This window comes from Phocoena phocoena, chromosome 10, assembly GCF_963924675.1.
Source record: "Phocoena phocoena chromosome 10, mPhoPho1.1, whole genome shotgun sequence".
NCBI classification, from domain to species: Eukaryota; Metazoa; Chordata; class Mammalia; order Artiodactyla; family Phocoenidae; genus Phocoena; species Phocoena phocoena.
Genome location: NC_089228.1, coordinates 88,917,641 through 88,943,357, shown reverse-complemented (window position 1 = coordinate 88,943,357; position 25,717 = coordinate 88,917,641). Strand labels below are relative to the sequence as shown.

The window sequence follows — 25,717 nt, the reverse complement described above, 5'->3', positions numbered from 1 at the left end:
TCTCTAGGTTTGTTCAGAAATTTAAAGGAGATAATGAGTGTTGTTACTGAGCTGAACTTGGACCTGCTCGCCTGCCTGGCAGCAAAGCCAGTCTCCTGGCATCAGGGATGAAGGAAAGTACAGCATTCGTTGCAGGGCGCCAAGCAAGGAGGATGGGCAGCTCATGCTCAAAAGACCTGAACTCCCTGATGGCTTTCAGGGAAGGATTTTTAAAGGCAGCATTTGGGGTGAGGGTTGCAGCTCATGGACTTCTCTCTGGTTGGTTGGTGGTGAGGTAACAGGGTGATGTTTTGGGAATCTTTATCATCAGCCTTCTGGTTCCAGCCAGTCAGGGGCCTACTGCTTTTGATCAGCATGTAATCACCAGCCTCCACCTGGCTGTGGGTCTTAGTTTCTGCAGAACAACTCAAAGATTTGTGTCAAATTGTTATGTATATCCCTTGAGGAGGAACTAGGACTCTGTTTTATCCTTAAACTGTTGTTTAAGCTCTTACTAGTTTTCTTGCTTGACTGCTTTTCCTTTGTGTCTGCGTTCTCTCACTACCATAATTAGTAACTACTTGAGTTTGCTCTTTGGAATTTGGGGGAGGCTTAGGGGACTAAAGCCTTTTTTTCTACAAACAAGAAGTGGGGGTCGCAGAGGGACTTTTATACCCAGGAGGGCCCCGCCAGAGCTCTGCAGGTTTCATTGTGAGTCAGCAAAATGTCTAGCACACAAGGATGCTCATCACTATTATCACCGTTCCTACTGCTGCTGTACCACGTGATAGTACTGCGATTTGGAGAGTGCTGAGGGCTTTCTTCCCTCTAATAATCGTTCCAATTGAATGACTTCTTCTGGCCCATGTTTTTAAGAATTCCCTTACATTACAATAAATTTGGGAATGGGGGAAGAATCGCTCATACCTCTTTTCTCCTTTTACTTTCATTCTCATTTTTGTTTTTGTTTTTGAACAAAGAAATTTCTTTCAGGTCTATTTATTTTTTTTTTACTCTCTCATCATAGCTCCAGGGACAGAGTTACTCAAATGGTAATAACTTCTTCAGGAATGATTCTAAGGCATTTTTGCTGATTCTTATCTCTGATTCTCCTCTGTTTGTTGTTTTCATATTCACATTTCTCTCTCCTGTTATGCTAATGTGGAATGAGCCCCTTGAGTATAAGTGCCTAGGTGATTTGAACCCTGCTTAGAAGAAAGGTTTACTTCTTTCATTTTTGAAGAAATTGAGCTCACACTGAATGATATATTGTTAAGAAATATTATTGACTTAATATTTTGTTCTTTGAAAATCATTTTACTTTCTCCAAGCCCACCAAATGGTATCAAATATAATTTTATAATATAATTGTTTCAAGATGTAGTGACAGTATTGCTTTAACTATGATTTATTTTTCTCTTTTTATTTTTGTTTTTCCAAAAATTTAAAAATGAATATATATTACCTTTATAATACAGAAAAACATTCATTTTTAAAAAGAACAGTGTTTTTCATTATTTTATGTACACTAATTACCATATGCATCTTTATTTTAGAAGTATGTAACAGGTTCAGCCTATAAGATCTGTGAGTCCAACCCTCAAACAATTTTCTCTTTAAAGTGATTTCAACAAATAATGTCACAGTTGGTATATTTGATAAAAGAGTAAATAGGTAGAGAATCATTAAGTGGTCCCCAAGTGTACTCCTTATTTTTCCCAAATGTACTTTTAAAGATATAATTGATATTATTAGACTAAAAGAAGCAGAACTGATATGACAGGTTACTGGATCATTTTACAAGATATACAGCCTTATGTGTGTTACCTGTTGACTATTTTTGAGTGTACAGTTCAGGGACATAAAGTACATTCACAGTATTATGCACCCATCACCACTGTCCATCTCTAGAGCTTTTTCATTGTCCCAAACTGTGCCCAGTAAACAATAAACTCCCCATGCCTCTCTCCCCCACTTGTCTCCATGAATGTGACTATACTAGGTACCTCTTGTAAGTGAGATCATGCAGTATTTGTCCTTTTGTGTCTGGCTGATTTCACTTAGTAAAATGTTTTCAAAGTTCATCCCTGTTGTAGCAATGTTATGTTATTTTAAATATCTCTTTTTTAGGTAGTTTTACTCTCAATGGCAGAGCACACTGTACAGACTTCAATAGCTCGTATTTCCCTGTCCTACAATTTTACCATGCACGCTCATACCCCAAGAGTATACAGTGTTTTTCTCTCTCTCCATTTCCTTGCTTAATGCCTGGTGCTTAAACAGTTAAATTACAGTTGAATGAATGAATGATTGGATAACCCAGTTGATTAATCAAAATGGTTATTTTAGAGTAAATCCTACAAAGAATTCTAGCTAAAGGTCAAACATCAGTGCCTGTGTTCTAGGAAATCCTATTTCCTAGGAGTTACCTTCAATGCTCCAAAGGTCATATAGGTCAAGCTAAAATAAGATCAGAGTCATATTTCATCCATTTTTTCATTAATGACACTGTAACAGCCACTAAGTCAATTACCAGCACCTGCATTTACTTCCAGCCATCTAAAAATAAATTATCATTAATAGCATCAGAAAGTGAACAAGGGAGCACAAAAAGAGAACACTTCCAATCCTTATATCCCAAATGAAAAGGAGTGGATATTGTGAACAGATTCTAATTTATATTTGATCTATAACTTAATTATAACAGGAAATTCACTTCTAAACTGCAAAGAGTTAACATTTTCAATATTTGCATTAAAATAAGTTGAGACAAAACATCTGTTCTAATTAGCTTTCATAGAAATGTTAAAAGGACTTCAGTCCCCCTTTACCATTACCACTCATCTTAGTGTCAGAGTCAATAATCAGACTTCACATTATGAAGATAAGAATATACATTAATACTAATGTCAAAATGCTAAGAGTTGTAATTATACACACATTTATGTTCAACTGATATTATCAGTGTCTTGTTTTATTTTTAAATTATTATTCTGCTCTGCTAATGCCAAGAAATCGAAAGAGTTCTTGTATCTGGATTGTTGTGATGGTTACGTGAATCTACACCTATGTTAAAATTCGTGAAACTGAACACATAGAAAAAAGTCAATTTTACTGTATTAATTTTAAAATAAAATAACAGACAAGAAAGCTAACAATAAAATCTGTTGTGATTCAAACACTATAACATGCATTGGTGTATGTTAAAAATTATGTATATATAAAGTATATATGTTTATATATCTATCTATATATAATATATATATATTTAAAATATAGTTGCCCTTTTTTCCATTAAAAAATAGACCATGTCTACCAGACACTAAAAGAACAAATCAATACCTGATCAATTTAATGGGGATAATACACGCAACCCAGTTAGACTGAGTGTTCAACTCAGACAAATTCTATTGGCTTTTCCCAAATATGACGTAAATAATTAAAGAACCCAATGGGAAGGCAGATATTAAAGATTTATTTAGAAATATTTAACTCTTACTTGTTTATGGTCTGATTATCCCAAATGATGCTAACTTTCATTTTGCACATCACGCGGTACAGAGTCGAAACAATGTTCTGGTGATTTCACTGCTCTAGTTATGGTTGCTTGGTATGTGAAATGATGCAGCCAAACAAGTATTTATTAAACAGAAAACTGTGTTTCTGGGATGGGGATGCAAAGAACGCAGTAACCTCCTTTGCATTTTATAAACAAACATGTAAACACAACTGCCTCCTTGGATGGGGAAGCACTCACTTGTGTCCGGCACTCGACTGAGTATCGATACTTTATGTATCTCATCTGACTCCTCCCTCCACAGTGCAGGTATTTTTATTATCTCTATGGTAGATCGTATCACCGTTTACCAAATATTCTGCTTTCCCTCTCCGTGGGAGCGTGAGAATATCTGCCTAGTTAAGCTCAGGAGCAGGGGTGTGACTTGCAACAACCAGTGAAATGCGGGAAGAAGGTTTAAGCCAATGATTCTCTTTTCCTCCCCCTCTTCCACATTCACAGTTTGCAAGTGGAAACAACTTGAGCAAAGCTTTATTAGCCAGTCCATGAAAGATATGTAGCATGAAGAAGAATTACATTTTTGTTGTTATAAGCCACGGAGATTTTTTTTTTTAATTTTTAAATTTATTCTTGGCTGCATTGAGTCTTCGTTGCTGCACGCGGGCTTTCTCTAGTTGTCGCGAGCGGGGGCTACTCTTCCTTGCGGTGTGCAGGCTTTTCATTGCAGTGGCTTCTCTTTGTTGCGGAGCACGGGCTTCAGTAGTTGCAGCGCGCGGGCTCAGTAGTTGCAGCACGCGGGCTTCAGTAGTTGTGGCGCACGGGCTCAGCCACTGAGATTTTTGAGATCGTATGCTATACAGCATAACCTAATGCATCCTACTGATACATTGTCATTTTATGAATGAAGAAAATGAACATTCGGAGACATTTAAATAATTTGTCCCCAATGAAGAGCAGTAAATGAAATAACTAAATGTAGAACCTAAGCCTGTCAGACTGCTGAGTCCTTTTTCTTAACCAGTTTTCAATAAATACTGGAATGGAATTGTATATCAATTACGAAAGTAGAACAGGGGATGAAGAAATTAAGTGTTGTATGGGCCACAGAAAGTTCCACCCCAAATGGAGTTTAATTTTGAGTGATAAACAAGAAATTTCCAGGCAAACTGAACCATTTTGTGAATTTACTAAGAAACATTTAATTGCATACGTTTTATGAGTGAATGGTATGGTATGTGAATTATATGTTAAATAAGCTATCTTTTCATGCCTAAGGGTAAATGGTATAGTTTGTCTTTTTTTTTTTTTTTTTGAGGTATTTTCTTGCTTCAACATATATCTTAGATTAGCTGAAAAACAAAAACATAGCGACGTTACATAAAGTTTAGCATTTTAAGTATGCAGATACAGTACTTCCTAACAAAGCTATAATCTGAGAGGGCTTTCACTGTGAATGCAGAGACATCTGAATGCAAGTATTATATACACTGAGTGACTGTTCAGCTGGTAGTACATATATTCAAAACCAGGTAGAATATGATGATTAGTTTGATGACTGCTGGGCAATAAAAGTGAAACTTAACATTTCTTTTAAAAATGCGCCATACATAAATTGCTTTTTAAAATTAAGCCTGTTTTCATTCATTATTTTTTCTTTGCTTTTTAAGTTCATTAAAAAATCACAAATAGTGAGATGAACACCAATTTGTAATAGGAAGACCCCATGTGAAAACACCAGGTAGAAATACTGTTTTGTTGATCTGTTAGACATTCTCTGGTCTTTACCTATGAAATAGTCACCATCTATTTTAAGCAGCCTTGGAACATCAACCCTTAAATTAAAAATGACTGTATATTAAAATAGATGCTATTTCTATGCTAGTTGCTACCAGGGCTCCTTAAAACACACACATGTGCCTGCATGCACACACAGACCTACACAGGCCTGTGTGCACACATGTCTGCACACATACTTGCCTGTCTACTCAGACTCTCTTACCCAGCTCTGAGCTTAGGGTTGCTTATGGCTGCTGTTCTTGGGCACACCATTTATAAATTATTTCCGTAAGAATGTACATTGTAATTCCAATCCAAGGCTCCAACAGACTTTTAGAATTATAACCCATGGTGGGGCTACCTATAAAGAATCTGATCTTTTCTTAGCTATATATTTACTTACATATTCATATATAATTTTTCACTGTTCTAAAATTAAAACAGGCTATCTGCTTGTTCACCTGCCTGAATATGTGCTTATTTACCGAATAAATGGTAACCAAATGGAGCTAATTGAAAATTTGTCTTCCTTTCAAATAGCAATTATATTTTAAATCTCTCTCTTTGTATCTTGATGTAGTTTTGACTCAGATCTGCATTTATATGTTTGGCGGTATACTCAGCACAGTCCTAGCCATTGTAGAGATCCAGAGAGGAGTCAAACGTAATCGCAGCCCTTGTCCATCTTCCATCTGGAGATGCATGACCCATGTTGCAGAGTAGAACCAAGGAGATATTTTGGTAACACCAGGAACAGGTTGCTGAGGAATCACAGAGGAGGAAGTCATCTCTTGCACCAGAGGATCTGTAACTCTAAGCTGAACCTTAAAAATAGAGAAGAATTTTGAAAGGGGAGGTAGCCCAAAGGTTACTCTTAACCAACAGTGCTGAGAAGAGGGATCAAAGGAAAAACAAAAGAAAAAATATGTACTTTGTCTCTTTGGGGTACATTAATCTATGTTAAGTCGTGATTCTTTTAGTAGAAGAAATACAGACTTTAAATAAGGGGCAAGTTTATTTTTATTTTGTGTTCTGGTGCCTACTATTACAAAGTTGCAAAGTCTGTAGTATGAAGCTGAAGATGGTTACTAGCGGGAAATCTAATTTTGAGCCAAAGGGGAAAAACCCACCAAATTTATCCTACTTGTTTGCTATTAACATTTTAATTTGAAAATTGTCATACTATCATAGGGCAGTGCTTCATCTAGTGCAGTATCCTGTTTATAGGAGAAGGCCACCCTGAGCGTTTCCAACAGAAACTGCATCCTTTCTGGCCCTGGGTCATGTTTACTGGGAACCCCTTTCAAATTTAGATTTTGCAAGTTAGTACAAGTTATCTCTCCTTCACCGAAAACTGCCTTGTTGAAAAGCTATTCTGTTTATTGATAAAGTCCCATTCATGTGTATGAAAACGTGTTACCATGAACTTTATAAATACTCTCCAGGGAAGAAGAATGTTAGATAATTTATGTATTGAGAGCCAACATATAAGCACATACTGGATTATCTTATTTTATTTTTACAACGGCCTGGTAGCCCAGTGAGGTGGGTATTACCATTGTCTCCATTCTCCAGATGAGGAAACCAAGGCACAGAGATTGAGAATAAAATTTCATTTCACAAATTGTGTTATTTGTTAAGGTGTCATTTTTTGTTACCACAGTGTGTATGTTGAAAGTTAACTAAAGCTGAGTCCTGCGCCTTTAGAAAACAGATATTTTGTATAATTTGTTTTTCTCACACTGTTCAAGAATCTTGATATTCAAGTGTGAAAAACCTGAAAGACAGAGAATCTAGCAGGAGGACAACATATTTATTGCAGAGTAGGTAGCGATAAATGTTGCCCTGTATCCCACAGCTTTATTATACATGGAAGGTGTTGAGTAAGGAGGTGAAGAGCCTTCTAACTAAATACCCAGCCAAGAAAAGGAACACTTTTGTGAAGGAAATATTCAGATGATGTGTTAGCCAGTTATTTTGCTGCTAAATAAGAAATTCTTGAACTTCAGTTCCAATTTAGTAATCTATATATAACAAGGTATATCCTTATTAATTCCTGGAGGAGAAGGTCAATAAAGGATATCCATGAGTAGTATCATTTGGTTATTTGAATCTCTTAGAAGGATTTTTTAAACCAACTAAGCTGCTCCTAAGAAGATGGTTAGTTTGAGTTCGTCACTCTATTCTTCCACTTTGGTCAGAATACTAATGTTATAGTCAACGGAAAGAAAATGAAGGAATGAAGGGTATGGGTGATACATATGCATGACTGAGCCCTGAATAGCTAAGAGAGGTGACTGTATGCAATTAGGTGGCTCTTTGACTCCATAAGATCCGTCAAAATACTGTTCTAATGATAAAACGAGATGACAGACGTGAAAGTATGGTACAGTACTTTGTGAAAGTATGGTACAGTACTCTGAAAACTAAAAATCACTGGACACATGCAAGTTATTAAAGAGCAGTTCCTTTCTTGACATTTTTATCTCTATTGGACCTTTAGTGTTCTCTCTCTTCTCCCCCCTTTTCCCCTCCCCCTCTTTTTCTCCTTCCTTCTTCTCCCCCAACCCATTGATGGGCCATAAATTAGTCACATTTTTCTTTTTGCTCACATAAATGGTTTCCTTACCACCGTTTTCCTTTTACCACTCTTTTTTCTACCCACTTTGTATCCTTGGAGGAATTTAGAACAATCTCTGAATTTCCTAACTTGTTTCACTTAAACTTGCTCTCTTTAACTTTGCAAGACAGATTCTTCTTTCTGCTCTTTCTTTATTTCTCTTCTTTGGAACTCTGCAGCTTAAAGGTAGATAGCAGTAGGTGACCATTGGTGAACTGGTTGGCTTCATTGTCTGATACTCTGCCTTTTGCATAGTAGATAACTCAAAAATAAGTGTTTGCTAACTAGCTAAAAAAGAAACAGGTGAGTTAACAGATTTCTTTTTCTCCTTCAGCGTTAAAAAAAAAAAAAAGTGTTGACTTGCCCTAAATTTGGGAACTTTATTCAAGTATACAGGATTCTACAACTTTGACCATTTGCCTTAAATGTTGCTGCTTCTGCTGCTAATGTAACAGGGCAGAATATAACACTGCTTTGAGGGAAGGGAGGAGTGGTGTTTATTTTGAAGTATGCAAAAATCTTTTTTACTCTCAAGGCATTACATGACTTTATGTCTGTTTTGTCACCTAAGAGAGGCAATGACCGTGAGGAAGTAACACTTCTGTGAAATCCTCCGAAAGTCATGTTAAATTCCCAGATGTCACCCTAGAGTGAGGCCAGTGGACTTTCACTCGGGGAGCCTAGAAGATCGGTCCGTTTTCAGCTGTGTGTATTTGCTTGTACTCGTGAGAATTGATCTGAGGGAAACCGTTCTCTGCTTTGTTACAGTGATTGTTTTCTCCTTCCATCTTTTTCAAGGAAATGGCAAAAATCCTTAATCACCCCCGAGTCTATGCCTTTCTGCACATACCAGTCCAGTCTGCCTCTGACACTGTGCTCATGGAAATGAAAAGAGAATACTGCGTGGCTGACTTCAAAAGAGTAGTGGATTTTCTGAAAGACAAGTAAGTCTGTTAGCATTTAAGAAATAACCATCTCCTTTTTTCTTTTAAAAGCATGTGGCAAAAATGCACTTATGGTCGCCACAATTAAAGGTACCAGAGAGAGGTGGGACTTTGGAAGCTTTCAAAGCCTTTAAGTTTTCCTTAGACACCCTTGATGTGGTTTCTTCTTGCCCCTCAGTTTTATCCACCTTCCATCTGTGCGTCGCACCCCATTGATTTGTGTAGGGTTGCCAGTCTTGCTAAGGTAATGTGCATTGTGAGCATTTCTGTACCTGACCTAGTAGATGAAAACTGCTTTAGCTGTGCTCTGCTTAAATCTCCTTTAATGTGGCTTTTTGAAGTTGTCAACTGATTTTGACGTGGAGGTAGGTCAAATCATGTCACTACAAAAGAGATAATTTTCTCTGAGATACCATTTTTTTGAAGAGTATCTGGGAATGTCTTTGCTTTTACACACTTATCCTTGTGGTTTTCTTGCAGAATGGGATTTATAAGGAGATTTTGGGATTCTGTTTTTTTAAAAAGTTCAAATTGCCATTGACCAAAATTAAGGCACATTTACACAATCTCAGACATGAATGATAATTTTGCTTCCACAGAAAACACTTGCAGCCTATAATTATATTCTTCAAAACCCTACTTCTCATCATCACCAAACGTTGAATGCCTTTTGTGATTATAAAAGGCAGGAAATAATGCTGGCCAAGGTCATACAGAACATTCTCGTCTGGGGCACTGTTCTCCCCACTGGGGCTGTGTCATTTATCTTGGCATATTTGTGGCCTGGGTCTTTCTACTTTCCATAATTTTTTCCCATAATCTTTTCCTCTGTTGTTTTTCTAAATTAAAATACAACTCTTTATTTCCATCTTCTTGTTTATAATTATGTACCTTTGTACCAAGTACTACGTGGATATAATTGCTTTATACAAATTGTAAGCAATTATTTTTTCCACCTTCAATTAGTCACTTATCCTGACTACATACAGATCTTTTAAAAATCTTTTTCTTCTTTTGTTTACTTTCTCCTTCCTTCCTCATCTTCCCTTTACATGTCTAATTTTTTTTTTTCACCTCCAGGCATTTCTTGATTATCCTAACTACCAGAAATAAAGACACTTGGTGTGCATTCAAGCAAATACAGCTAATTGTTCGAATATTCAAATCAGTGAATAGAAAATATATTTATTCTAAGATATTATAATCGTTAAGTATATACAGCTTTCAAAGTTGAAAACAGAATAATGATGGATCTCTAATACTTCCTGATCTTGAACAGAACTGAGAGCAAGGCTAAAGAATAAGGATTTTTACATTAGATGTCTGTTGTTGGCCTGTATCCCTCCTTTGCATTTATTCTAGCTTATTATAGGTAAACTTGTCTGATGTAAGAGGGTCCTTTTGGGCACGCTGGTGCTGGTGAATAGCATGTTTTCAGAATTGCAGATAATTGGTTACACCTGTGAAATTTCTTGCCTTTTGCTTACTAGAGCAGTAGCAAATAATGCACAGAGTCCATACCTGTTGCACGAGATTTTGCCGAGTGTAGACACGCAGCCTGTTGTGCAGAATGGACTAGAACACTTTCCAAATAGTTGTGTTCATGTGATTCAGCGAGGTTAAGGAATCAACAACTCCTTTTACCTCCATTTGGGTGAGTGCTGACTCACTTGTTTGGGAAATTCATGTGGCTACTTAACTGGGCAACAATTTCCCAACAAGTTTTAGCCTTTTATGTTACTCCGAAGATGGACCTTTTAAATCTGTTGCATTTTGGACAGTTTCAACAGCATCCATGAGCTAAATAGGGGTCAAAAGATGATCCCATCAAAGTATCAGAAAATAGTACTAAGCTCATTATTCTTTCTTTGGATTCTGAATTACACTGTGGCATCCATGTGACTTTTCTAGAACTAGCCCAACTGTGTGGAAGACTCCAGAACCTACCTAGGGATCTCCAGTATTTCCAGCACTGGAAATATCAGAGATCCCTGGAGAGGAAATTAGAGATGCCTGGAGAAGACAACCTATCCCACCCATCCATCCACAATTTCAGTTTCAAGTGCTGTGACTCACTGGGATTGGAGAATATGAGTCTAGCCAGTTAGCATCTCCAGGTGATTTTTAAAAAATTAACTCTGTACTATATATAATTTTAGAGAGTTCATCAGAACCAAAAAATTGTATGTTTTGTCCCATCTATCCTGTTGCTTGTAAAGAATAGTATAGCCTCAATCTTGTAAGGACTCTATAATCTAACTTTACTCTCCAGTGGAAAAGTTTTCCTGTCCTCTCAGGGAAGTTCATCTATCCAGTGGATAATTTCCAACTATGATGGACATTTAGAAATAAATGAAATATTTTAAGCACTCTTCTGCTCTGACATTTGCTTACTTTTCCCTATAAAAACTAGCATAGCTTTATGCCAAATAGATTCATGATTCTTGGAAACACCAAAGTTTCAGGAGTTTCTATAGAACCACTAGTCTGGATAACTGATCCAGCATAAAATTGTTTTGTTCAGTGTTTATTAAAATTTAATACAGTATTGTCATTCTTAGAAAGAGGGTCTGATATTACCACATTGCCCTAGTTTATGCCTAACACTAAATTCATACAATGGCTCTCACTTAAAATGGTGTGTCTGGTGCTCACTCCTTCTGTCTTTTAGAAGGAGTATAAATGTGGCCCTTTTCATTTGCATCTTTTTTCCTCTGAAGCCTTTGAAGTCTTTTTTGTAATGAACCTTTAACAAACAAGAGTCTCATTTATTTATTTTTTTTCTCCAGCAGTGTGAGGCTTCTCAAATATTCATGTTATGAATTTAGGGACGAGGCATTTCCTGATCTGTTTCCTCAAAAAATCCAATCTTTAAAACAACCTACAGCATTTAATACTGAAATCCACACTGTGGGATTTTACATAAAGCTGCGTACTTTTAAGCTGTTAGTTCAGTGGTGTTCATGGTGCCATGTTTCTCAAACAGTGGAGGTGAAATCTTTTTAATTAATTTTCTTTACAGTTGAAATTGGCCCCTGTTGTAGCTGGGAGCGGTAGAAGTTTACATATGAGCCAACTTGAAGCCGATTCATTATTCTCTTCAGTTGGTTGAAAGTTGGCAGCTACTCCCGTAATGGCAGCTAGATTGAAGATAACCTGGTAGTGTTAGCACGTGTGGAGGCATATGGGAATGTACTAAATCAGGCAACCTTTACAAAGAAAAGTGTCTAAATTACTTAATATACTAATTTAAAACCGCTGGTCATGAGCAGACAATCGTATGACTGAAATTATTCTATTCAAGTTTATTAATCCTGTTGGAAAATTAACTAAGTCCTTGGATGTTTTTATTTAAATGGGTAAGATGATTTCTTGAAATATGTAATGGGATTTATAGGGATATGCAAGAAAACTACATAGAACAAAGCAAGAGATGCGATTCTGGTTTGAGAGAGATTTGTGTTTGTATAATTTTTAATAAATACCTCATAAATTTTACTGTTTTCATTACCTGTCACTTTACTGGTTTCTCTGTTGTCTTTTTAACATAATACTGAGATTTGAAAAAGTAGAAAACTTGAATCATTTATTTTTATTTTCTTGTGTAATTTAAAAGACTTACTTCCCAACGAGAGGATTTTTCACTGTGATATATGGCAAGGATGTAATTAGGGTTCCCAGGACCTTGGGGCCTTGGACATAAACTTTAATTGGGTCCTACCCCATTTGAGCAGCATTGAATTTACACAGTCACTCCCCAACATAAACTGTATATTCACATATATTTTTTTAAAATGACAATATGCAGAGTTCTTTTCTCAAGAATATGTTCTAATGCTAAATAAAAGAATCACTTAGTCCTCAAATTCACATATGAAAGTGTGAAAGAAGTATGCAAGAATGTCCTGTTGGTAGATATGTTTTAAGAAATGAAATGGTTGGGGTTTCCCTGGTGGCGCAGTGGTTGAGAGTCCGCCTGCCGATGCAGAGGACACGGGTTCGTGCCCCAGTCCGGGAAGATCCCACATGCCGCGGAGCGGCTGGACCCGTGAGCCATGGCTGCTGAGCCTGCGCGTCCGGAGCCTGTGCTCCGCAGCGGGAGAGGCCACAACAGTGAGAGGCCGGCGTACCGCAAAAAAAAAAAAAAGAAATGAAATGGTTTATGAATTAAAAGACCTAACCGTTTACACAAATTATTTTGTTATCCAGTGGACTTTTGATTTATGTTAGCTAGACCTTAAACTTGGGAGACAAGGTTCTTCTCCCTCACTCAGTAAATAAAATTTGAATGAATTAATGACCAGTTTGTTTTCCTTGCAAGTTGCATGGATCTAAAGTAACTTGCACCGTACTAACGTTAGCGTCTTTGTGTTTTTTTTTGTTTGTTTTTTTTTTTTTTTTTGTGGTACGTGGGCCTCTCACTGTTGTGGCCTCTCCCGTTGCGGAGCACGGGCTCCGGACGCGCAGCCTCAGCAGCCATGGCTCACGGGCCCAGCTGCTCCGCGGCATGCGGGTGGCTCACGGGATCCTCCCGGACCGGGGCACGAACCCACGTCCCCTGCATCGGGAGGCGGACTCTCAACCACTGCGCCACCAGGGAAGCCCTATGTTGACTTTTAATTCCATGGTACTATCTATCTCAGAGTTTACCATTATCATTTGTCAGTGTACTGTGCACTTCTGGATTAATTTGTCTTGTTTCCCATACTAACACTTTTAGCCCTGTGATATCCATTCACACACCCCTAAGTTTACTTAGATTTCCAAGTGAAATGCCACAACCAATAACTAATGAGTACTCAGGGGTAAAGGGGAATCTTTTTGTGGGGAAAACAAACTAGAGGGGAAGTGGCAGCTTTGCAGAGAAAGTTCTGTCCTCTGATCTCTCTACTGTATGCTCAGACAGTGAAGGGGCACAAGGGCGTGAAGCTGGGGTCAATCTGGCAGGATGATTTCTCTGAGTCGCAGTTTTCTCATATCATCCAGCCTGTCCTTTTCCCTACTTTTCCAGTCTATCTGCAAAAAAGTCGTGCTCACTCATTAGTATCCTGAGTTCTTTTTCTTCCTTTCATTAGTCCCTGTCATCTGTGTGTCCATACTGGAGCACAATCTGATAAAAGGCAAATTACATTAAACTTGTATTTTATTCTGTTTATTTTCCCCCTCTGTCTAGTTTTATTCCTAGTGGCTTGGAAACATAAATAGCAATATTTGTCAGAATAGAAGAAAAGAAAATTGCAAAAAAAAAAAAAAAAACAATGATTCAACAAGGATTCAATAATTAAGTTTTCTTCCAGGTGCATTCCCAGGTGTGTTTCTGTTTGCTGAATAACCACCTCCAAAATAATTTAGGCAAAACACTTTCCTCAAAGATGTTTTCTGGCTCTTTTTCATCATTCTTAATATCTTTAACTAGGTTGTTATTTTTGGAGTCCCTAGGGTTGTCCCTAGGGTTGTTCACGCTTTTATCTTTTGTCATATTTCTTTCTGAGGTAGTGAAGTTCTGTTCTTTTCCCTTCTCTCCCTTGCTACTTTTAAATTTTTCAAGAGAATGAATACATATCATTGGAACAGTTATCTAGTAGAAAATCATTTACTTTTTGAACATGGTATTATATTTATATTTGGAAGATTTTGACATCATGTGCTAAATACCGTATTATTTGAGGATTACCCCAAATTTGATTAATTGGTTTGAAGGTAATTAAATTTTCTATTGATTTAGCTTTCTATTGTCCTTCTAGCCTGGTTCAGAGAGAAGAATCATCACCACTCACCTCTTTCCACCTCCTTTTGTAATATGATTGTGTTATTCCTTCTAGGAACTGAGACGCTCCCTTCCCTTAATCCTTTGTATGTTTTCTCTACCTCAACGTTTTGTTGTAAACATTAGAGTCTGTCAAGCCATATTCTAATAGTAAGCATTTTTCCTTTCAGAGTGCTTCTTTTATTCCACAGGGCTCACATACTGTCAGGATGTTGTCACAAAAACCTTAGCAAGTATCTAGGTTAGATATTTTTAATCTGCACTTTATAGAGTGAAGGTCAGTGTTCACATGGTTAAAAAGACTTGTTGAAAGCCCATAGCGACTTAATGCATAATAGGACTAGATCCTCAGTTTCTACTGTGTAACAATCTTCCAGCCCATTCTAATAATACCTGTTAATTAAATGATTCACTTTTTCATTTATCTGTTTTGTGCCCAGCGAATGGAACAATATCAATATCAATACTACTTAACATGCTAATAGTAATAAAACCAAGAACTGATATTTTTGAGTTTTACTTTTGTGCCAAATATTGCTATGAAGGCATTGCATATACTAGCTTATTTAATTTTTAAGGCCCAAAGATGTTAAGTAATTTCCCCATGGTCATGCAGTTAGTGACAGAACCTTGATGAAAACTCAGGCCATGTTATTGCTGAGCCAGTACTCTATTGTTGTTCTAATCTAAGGCATGTTGCTCTAGGGGTGGAGACAATAAGGTGGACTCAACAGATACTGAGAAGATAAAATTTTACAGTGTGTGCTCAGAAGGGAAGATGAGGAAGGTAGGCATGAGTGTCAAGGATGGCTCCTTGGTATCTTATCTCAAGACATAGTAGAAGAAGATGTAGTTAACCAAGATAAGGAAATGAGAAGAAGGAGGAATTTGGGTGGAAAAGATAATGGCTTTGGTTTTAGACATACTGAATCTGAAAGGCCTTTGTAGGCAATCCAGAACTGCTCCTGCAGGCTATAGAAAATATGGGTCAAGAGCCCAGGAGGGAGATGAGGGTCTGGAGAGAAATACTTGGCAGACATCAGCATTTGAGGAGTAGAGGAAGCTGTGGGTGATGAGATCATCCAAAAGAAAGAAAACAGGCCAAGAACAGAAGTCCAGGGAACATCAATACTTGAGTGGTGGAAAAGGAAAAAGGATCCTGTGACAGAGGCTGAAAAGGCACAATCAAGCCAGTGTAGGAGGAGACCCAGAAGGAAATAACACCATGGAAGCCAAGGGATGTTGCAGTTCTAGGGAAATGAAAATGGTAAGGGTCAAATGCCAACTGGAGTTGCCTCCTATAAGCAGACGTAGGGCTAGGTGCTCTGGGTTATATGAGAAAATAAAAAGTATTGTTAGATTACTTTCTTTACCAAATACTATAAGTGTTCAAAAGCTACTGAGTTGTAGTCATGGCTAACATGAGAACAAGTCTTCCTGGTCCTTGGTTGATGGCCACATCCTCGGTTCCTAGCACAGCGCTTGGTTTGTCCCCCTTCACCTCCATATGGTTGCGCTGTGTACATGGCAACCAGGGGCACAAGAACAAGAAGCAGGGATGATGTGTATTTGTTGAAGAATCGCACTTACTCTGGAACCAATAACGTTAAGGCTTAGAGTAGTATTTCTCAGTCTGCTTTAATTAAAGTTCTCTTTTCATAGGCAAGAAAATCCCCTGATGTTTGCAGAGAAACTGATATATTCCCTTTAGTGGAACATAGTACTCTGCTTTCTTAGAGATTCAGTGTTCTGTGGACCCCTGCTGGCTAATAGCTAACAATACTTATTAGACAACATTTATTGAGCATATAATGTGTCGAAAGTAATGTGCAAATTATAGGGGTTAACTCATGTAATTCTCACCGTGGCACACACGAGATAGGAAATATTATTACCCCCATTCTCCAGGTGAGGAAATTAAGGCATATCGTTAAGAGACTTGCCCCAAGTTACTGTGCTAGTAACTGGCAGATTCAGATTCAGGCTCCAGCCTGTGGTCCTCCAAACTTTATTTGTTGCTGTCATGGCATCTAGCTTTTTCAGGTAGGATAATTTTTAGAAACATTAGGGATAATGATAATTCTCCAATTAAAAATTGTACTATACTTTTAAAGAGAAATTTTAAAATTTTACATGCTTTCTCTTAAAAAGTTAATACCTCTTTCTATAGTCAGTATGCCCTTTTTAGCTTTTACTCCCCATCCAGGTGGAGTCACTGGGTTAATGGGGTGATAAGTTGTTTGAATGTGACCACATGGAGGAAACCTTCAAATAGAAGTAATGAGTGCCTTACCTGTAACAACATCTTTAACTATAAGCTGTACGTTCTTCATGAAGTGTGTATATAAGTAAATAAAATGCTCTACTAATGGTTATGTGTTGCAGAGCTATCATCCTACATAACCTGCTTGTAAAAACTTTGTAAGAAACTTCATTTCTACCTCCTAGTTATCCTTTTCCCTAGAGCCATGTATATTAAATATACAGCTCAAAATCCTGCTCATAAACAGCCGCAGTTCTTAGCACTGATCATTTTCTCACTTGCTGCTGCATAAGGAGAGAGAAGCAGTTATCGGTCATTCTTGCCTCCCCTTTCTCATCCGTGTCATCATCCTCTGATGGGCATTCACTGAGTCCTCATTATTCTATCCAGGACCTTCCATTCTTAACAGAAACAACAACAAATCAAGGGAGCATGTATAGTGCATGTAATTTTGACTGTTCTACTAGACTTTGCAGTACTACTCAAAAGGTACCAAAACTTAAGTCAGCAGCAAACAGTGGGGAAAAGACTAGATAATGTAAGCCACAATTGTTTTTAAAGTTTGAACCTCAGATTATTAAAATCTGACCAATTTAAATTCTGGAAATAAGACCAAAAAACATCACTGTGAATTAATTCCAAAGGAGCCAGAGTCTTGCATTTATTCAACTATTATTAATTGGTTATAGAATATATGTTAAGCACTTGTTAGGTGTAGAATATGAACACAGTAAAACTTGATAACTGTCTTTTAGGGACTGACATTCTTAAATCATGGATAATATTATATAAATACTTGTAACTACAGTGTTTGGTAAGTATAGTGAAACTCTAACGTTAATTCTGGTATAGCAGGTGGGGACGAGTATAAATGTTTATTATAGGCTTTCCATGAACAAGAAAGAAATACTGAATTACAGGTCTTACATGAAAACCAACCTCTTTTCCTTAGACAATTATACTTTGTAGATTTGAGTTTCTTTATGATATCATAAAACCTACTGCTATTGAGAAAGGCTTTAACTAGCTTACACACACACAAGTATATTTATGTATATAAAAATCGAAGTTCAGTTTGTCTGCAAGTGACAGAAAAAAAGTAATGGCATAAAGAAAGTAGAATTTTATTTTTCAGTCATGCAAATGAAGTCCAGACTAGGCAGTAGGGCTTTATAAGGCTCTGGCATATCAGGGATGCAGGCAGGCTAAAGCTTTCATCTCATGGTCCAACATGGCTGCTTGAACTCCAGCCATCAGATTTGCATTCTAGTCTGTAGGAAAGTGAGAGGCAAAGAAGAGTATGTGTTCCTTCCCTTTAAATGCTTTCTGAAAGCCACACATGTTACTTTGATTATATCCAATTGGTCAGAACTTAGTCACGTGTTTGCACTTGGCAGAAAGAAAGACCAAGCAATGTAATTTTTATTTTGAGTCGCCTTGTTCCCATTTGTAAACAAAGGGATCCGTTGGAAATAAGAGTAAGTGAGATAGTGGGGAGCAACTAGTAGTATCTGTCTCAGTGTTTCCCATTTGATCACTCTTCTTGCTACATACAGAACTTATCCTTTGTCTAAGAGAGATAACCCAAGCCCCATCTAGTTACCCTGTCCTACTGTACCAAGATCTATAGTTGATGTGCTACCCTTTTTAGAAGGTCCAGATGTGGCTTTCTGTGGACGGATGGCTATAAACTAAAGGGCAACCCAATAAATTCCCCATTTAACATGGAGTAAAAATAAGATGATTATAACTTTTTAAATTCCTATTTGAAAAATGGGAGAATGTGAAACACATATCAGCTACTATTTGATTCATATTAACAAACCCTGCTTGGTAGAAATCATGAAGGTTTTCTGCCCAAGCACTGAAGGACATTCTTCAGTTATCCCATCTGATGAGCCCTGATTTCCCTCTGTGAGAGAAACTCGCCAGTTGATTGACCTTCACAGCCATATCTGTGAAAGGCATTAGGGAGTCTGATCTTCTGCCTGGGTTCTAACACTTCCATGCCTGCTTTCTTCTGGTGCTGATTAGAGACATGGAAGTTGCTTTAAGAGCTGTACATGATATGCAGATCATCCTGGTATATCTTTGGCAGCCCAGTTCCCTAAAAAATTTAGTATGCTTTCATTCTATTTGTTTCTTGTCAGTTCCATGAACAAGTGTAGTCGAAAGTCATGTCTGGGTATAGTTTTGAACCTGAAGACTCTCTTATTTATTGACCTCTGGCCTCTGTTTATCTCCCACCTCTGAACTTACTGATGACTCCTTTCAGACCATCTGAAACTCTCTTATTAATCACATGACTGCCAGAAAACTGAGCCAATGTATGATGGGGCACCAATTCTATCTTCCATGGTATTGTAGCCAGTGCTTGTGATTGCTTTGCTTGGCTTTTGCAAACCTGCAAACCTCAAAATCACAGAATTCTCAGTCAAATTAGACCGTAACTCATAAACAGAGATTTTCTTAGAAAAGCTCTGTTTTCTTAAATCTCAGCTTGCAGCTGGCCAGTCCTAATCTGTGTTCCTTGTTGCTAAGAACAGTAAGGGGGAGCCAGCTCATATTTAAGGTTCTGAATCATTTGTTGCACTTCTACTGCTGCAGACTTACTTAACATTTGGTCTGTCTTCCAAGGTTCAGCAGATGACAATTTGACCAAATATTTTGGAAACATATAACTTTAATTAGCTTTCCAGCCTGCAATATGGGTTTTTTCTACCTGCTGCTCAACTAAACTAATGCCATACTTTTAGGTTCTATCACATGTAGCACTCCACTTTACATAGGATTGGTTTTGGCTGTGAATTACCAAAAACATAAAATAATATCTCAAAGAAGATAGTTGTGTATTGCCCTCTCGCATTTAAAGAAAAAATTTAGGAGGCAGTAATCTTGCGCTGGTGGGATGGTCCACAGCAGCAAGGACTCAGGATTCTGTCTTGTTGCTCAGCTGTCCTCAGCCTGAGTTTCTGTATCATGGCCCATGATGACTGCTTAAATCCATCCATCAAGTCTGCATTCCAGCCAATGAAAAGGAGAAAGAATTGAAGAAGTGTGTACCCCTCCTCTCCTTAAAAGTTACATTCTTGGAAGTTGTACAGGACACTTAAACTTATATCTCATTGATTAGAACATGGCCATCCCTAGCTGCAAGGGAAGATGGGAAGTAATAGTTTCTTCCAGGCGTCCATGTGTCTAGCTAATAATCTATTTCTGTGGAAGATGGCAGGAATGGATACGGAGGGGTCACCAAAAACTCTGTCACTACATGTACTTTTTAAAAAGTTCTCATGTTAAAGTTTGATAACTGCCCCTAAAAAGAGCTGAATTTGTAATCATAGTTCTAAGCATCTAATTATTTTTTCTTGGGTATCATACCTTCTTTTGCACATGAACCAGTTGATATTCTTCGTTTTTTATTGTTGCTGGTGGGGTTGGTAGTTTCATTTTTTTAAATGTACATATACTGAGACCACCTCACAAACTAAACAATATTTTGGCATATTATCAGTTGTCTACTTTGAGTGATTATCAGAAAATGCCATTTAAGACTTGAAGACTTAAAGACATTTAACGTCTTCACTTTTTTCTAATGTCAAAGATCAGTGTTATCTCAATTTTTCTTGTCCTAGATGTCCTTTTTGTATACATTAGCAGTTGCCTCAGCCTCATGGTGAGTCCCTTCTTGTGGTTCTTTACCTTCTAGGGCATATCCTTATACCCACTGCTTCTATCTATCACACTAGATCAAAAAGTCAATGCAAAAGCCTTAAGTGTATTTCTCCTGCTACCATCTCCAATTCAAGATGACAGTATACTGGAGTTGGCATTCTTCCAGAATTACTAAATACTTTCATGTTAGAACAGAAGAGACAGAGAGGAGAAAATCACATTTTTCTTTTATTTGTTGCGGCAAGCTTATGTCCACCCCAGTATTTCCTCTCCATTTGTGTGGGGTTACTTGCATGATATGCTTTTGCTTTATTTATTTTAGGTGTCTTAGATTCCTAAAGGAATTTCTTCCTTATAAACTAATCTATTTTGATCAATGAAATCAGTGGTTTCTTGTTAATAGCCTTTAAAGTGAACAGATTTCTTTTCCCTTAATTATTATTTAGAGCAAGTTGTTTTTAGTCTAACTATGTAAATAAGACCAATCATCAAACACCTTTTAGAAAATACTGTTTTAATTCAACTGTCCAGTAATGCCTCTTTTTCATATACTTTTCCCTAATTTATTGTGATTCAATGTTTTAATTGTATCATTGGAAAAAGTATTATTCTTTTGAGCTTTTCCTTGAAAAAATTTATTTCATTGTCTAGTTTGCTCTAACTCTTTCAACTGTTAATTCTTTTTTCTCCCTTTTAAATACTTTGTGCTTTCAAGAATCATGATATAATTAAATTTTGAAGTCTTTTTCTACTTATAAAAAAGTCAGAATTCATCTTAACTTTTATAGTGTAATTCCCTGAATTTTTTCTTATAGAGATAAAAGAGACTAAATTTGATGGGAAACTCTACAACATTAAGAATCCTGGTACATAGGAAGCTTTAAAAAAAAAACTATTAAATTTTAATACATTTTCAAGCAATATTTTCATGCATAAAAGATGTATGGGGCTTCCCTGGTGGCGCAGTGGTTGAGAGTCCGCCTGCCGATGCGGGGGACGCGGGTTCGTGCCCCGGTCCGGGAAGGTCCCACATGCCGCGGAGCAGCTGGGCTCGTGAGCCGTGGCCGCTGCGCCTGCGCGTCCGGAGCCTGTGCTCCGCGGCGGGAGAGGCTGCGGCAGTGAGAGGCCCGCATACCGCAAAAAAAAAAAAAAAAAAAAGATGTATGTTTTCCCTTTCTGTAAGCTAAAATAAATCTCCATTTTCCCCCCAAATAAAACAGCAACAGAAACAAACAAATAGAAAAACAACATTTGCATAAAAACATTACATCATGACTTTTTCTCTGTGTATTACTCACTGAATAATTATATTAATTTCTAATACTTACTGAGCACTTAAAAACGTCCCAGTCACTCTTCAGATTCTTTTATATATATGAACTCATTTAATTCTTACCACAACCCTGTGAAACACGTATTTTTGACAATCACATTTTAGACATGAAGAAACCAAAGCACAGAGAACTTGAAGTTACATAGCTAGTAGGTGATGGAGAAGACTTTGAACCCTGGTTGCCTGGTACCAGAGCTAGTGCTTTTGAACTATTGTGTTGTACTATCGCACGTGCTATGCTCTGAATAAGTACTGCTCAAAAATTGGCTCATAGACCAGTGCCTGTTTGCAACCTCTTTGTCTTTGATGTACAAGATTACTGAAGTTGAAAGTAAGTGCTTAGATTTTCTGGTAATTTAACATTCCCAAGACATCAAATTTGTGATATATTTTTTAGTAATTCACCTTAGTTGTGTTTTTAGAAATGTATCAGTCCATAATGAATTGAAAAGAAAACTGGTTATTCTCCACAAATAGTTCAAGAAGCACTGCTCTAAGGAGAGTAGCTTTTATAGCTGTTAGGTGCTTTTAAATTCATGATTTCATTCAATTCTCACAATAACCCTGCAAGTTTATGGTGCTATTCACATGCTTTAGGTTGAAAAACTAAAGATCAGAGAAGGTACATTTGTGATGGATCTGCAATTCAAAGCCTGGTCTTTATTCTATACAGTATAGAAACTATATTCTCCCGTCCCTGGTGACATTCATATTGAAACGTATAAATTTGTTGAAGCCTTTCAAGATATTTTTTCTGTCGGTTATCTTCATAAAAGAGAACTTAGATTGAATAAGTAAGAATTTTTTTTTTAATTTCAAGATTCTTGAAACCTGGAGAATATAAAGAGAATAATACAACCTGGTCATGTATTAATCCTTTGTTAAGATATTATTTTTATTGTGAATTATTAGAGGCAGTTCTTACTTTAAATGTAGAGCAGCAGCCCTAGTTTCACTTATTAAGAGATTTTTATTTTGACTTATTGGAGGCAATTGAGATCTTCTGGCTGCTGCCTCTCATGGTAATGGCAGAATGTAAGGTAGCGTTCCCTCAGTTTCCACATCTATAAAATAAAAAGGATGAGCTAAATTATTTAAAACTCCAGTCTAACTGAAGGTTTGTATCATTTTCCCCCCTTTTCTTAGCTTTCTCCTGATGACTTTTAGTCTTTTCTACTTTCCGGTTACTCCTGTTCTCCAGAAACCCCTTGTGGAACCTGCATTTTCCTGTGCCCTCGTTCCTCCTCACGGCCCACTTTCTCTGAAGAATGACCACCCAGCGGCCTGCCACCCCTCCCCCACCTTCCGTCCACTCCTTGATCCTCTGGGGTCTGGTTTTGGCCCACTCTCCTTCAATAGGTCTACTCTTGTTAAATTCCTCGTTGCGGACTCCAGCAGGCAGTCGTCTTTCATGCTTAATTTTCTTCTCTCTAACGTTGGCCAGCTCCCTCCTCTGTGAATCGGGTTCAGTGTCCGTCAGTCCTCGCTCCGCCCTTCCCCCCACCTTCACACTTGTGCATCTGTCTATCAGAATGCTTTTCAATGAGAGCGCTCCACTTGGGTGTCCCTCAAGCTCTCAGTCCCCACCTTTCACACTTACTCTTCATGCCATTCTCTTTATCTTAGTAAAAGACCCCCCTATCCATCCATCCAAGTCAGAAGCACAGTTTTTGTGGACTTCCCTCTCTCCTTTTAATACCCAATCTAATCTGCCACCAGGTCCCATGAGTTTGATCGCCCACATGACCTGTGTCTGACACTTTATCCCCACTCTCACTACCCTCATTGAGGAAGTTCTGTGAATTGTGTTGCCTCCTAAATCCCTTCCAGGCTCACTCCCTCCAATCTACCCTTCAATTCATTGCCAGAATGTTCTTCCTAAAATATAGACCTTGTATTTTTTTAAGCGAACTTCTTCCATAGCTCCCCATCACCTTCGATACAGGAAACAGCAGCAGTAGTCGTTTTATCGTCAGCCACTTACTGATGTGTACTGCCAGGAATGCTGCAAAGTATTTTACAAGCATAATCTCCTTACAGTTTATCTCCATTATGAGGCTTCCCCACATTGTTCTGTGCTTGTGCATGTTCCCCCCGCCCCAGACGCTCCCCCCACCCCGTACAACTTCATGAATGTATCTGCAGCACATACTACAGTGCCTAAGACATAAACCCATTATATCTTCGTTGAATGAAGGATTTCTGTTGTTGTCATAGGACTGATTTGTGTTGTAGGATGTGGAGATTTCGAATCCTGTAGTATAAAAGCCTACAGGAAGGACAGCAAAGGCTTTGCTGGATAAGGCAGAATACTTGTCCCAAGTCAAGCGAGTCAGAGGCCCTGTAATGCAGCCCACCCACCTCTTTCATCATCACCTGAATGCACCAGGACTGGAGAAAGGGTGAAAATGACTGTCTTTATGCTTTGATTCAGTGCATACAGCCTACTATAGCAGCCTCATGCCGACATGCACCATATTTTAAGGAAAAATAATTGTATCCTATAGAAAATAGCCCTGGAAAGGCAGTTCCCTTCCTAGCTCCGCTTTGTCTCATTCTTCACTGCTGACCCCTTTCACTGAAAGACAGTGATTTCATTATTGTTATTGTAAGATAGCTGGCTCTTCCAGGCTATTTTATATTTCTTAAGTGATCAACCTTCACACAGCATGGTATCCTGTGTTTAGCAGCAAAAACTATTCTTCTTAATTCCCTTTCTTGGGTGTTTAATTTAAAATATATAAAATTTAATTCAATTCCTCCATTCTGAGGTGTTCTGAAGGGTGTAAACTGAGATTATGAACACTTTTAGTTCAGGTTACCAATAGGAATTTGACATTTATATGAATAAGAATAATATCAAGAGTTACAAAAGCTAATATAGAATTGCAAGGGCTATCAGGCTCTGTGCTTGAGGCCATAAATTGATTGCCAGCAGGGGTCAAACAGGAGTCTCTGCTTTCTCTGTACAGTCTCCCTTGGGTAAGCCATTGCAGTATTTGGTGCACCGGCAGAAAGGGCAGAGAGAAGTTACGCCTTCTTCAAACAAGTTGCTGGAATATTCACTGCTTAAGATAGGTGTGGATTAATAGGACTTCTTACTTAGATAGCTGAATACAGAGCCCAAGATTATTTTTCTAGAAATAATATCAAGCCAAGGGAAATAAATCTAACAATGTAAGCAAGTATATGCAGACAGGCTCTGTTTGGTCCACACTGTATGTTTCAAGACAGGGTTTTATATTTCTGTTTTTTGCTATAAGAGCTCCTGAGAAAAAATAAAGAAACACTGATTCCAAATGAACTAATTTGGTCCTAATTACCTGAAACAAAATGCTGAAACCAAAGTTGATCCTTAAAATATAAATATGTATATGTTGCAATTTTTGATTATGTCTCTTTATTTCTTGTTACCTTAATGGAATGTATTCTTATAAAAATGTTATTAAAATATTGGAATAAGCTTCTATCTAAGTAATTGAAGTTATACTTAGATATAAAATAGAAGGATTGTCTACCCTTTTGCAAATATTATGACATTGAGTGTTTTTGATAAGGACGAACTCTTAGGTCAAGCAAACTTTTAATAGCCTAAAATTGAATAATACAAGTTTGTACATTATTATTACTTTTTGTTCCTTATTGTGGTAAGGGTGTCCTTTGTGAAGGTAGGAAGTGAATTCTTTTTGTTCTACATTCCCTCTCAGGTTATTTAAATGAAGTTACATCCATATGTAAACTAGGTGAGTTTTCTTAGTGGCAAAAGGGAGGTTATACCTGGACTACCTTATTTTATCTCTGTTGCTTTGTCATCTGTCATGTGTCTCATTCGTTCAGTGTTTG

At 37.6% G+C, this 25,717-nt stretch overlaps 1 protein-coding gene across 1 annotated transcript in view; it reads left to right on the top strand.

The window, feature by feature from the left end:
• CDKAL1 (CDK5 regulatory subunit associated protein 1 like 1) overlaps positions 1–25,717 on the top strand; it is a 640,361-nt gene that overhangs the window by 402,256 nt on the left and 212,388 nt on the right. The window contains exon 11 of the mRNA XM_065885642.1: positions 8,691–8,836. Within this exon, the coding sequence (XP_065741714.1) occupies positions 8,691–8,836 (146 nt within the window). The remainder of the gene's footprint in view (positions 1–8,690; positions 8,837–25,717) is intronic.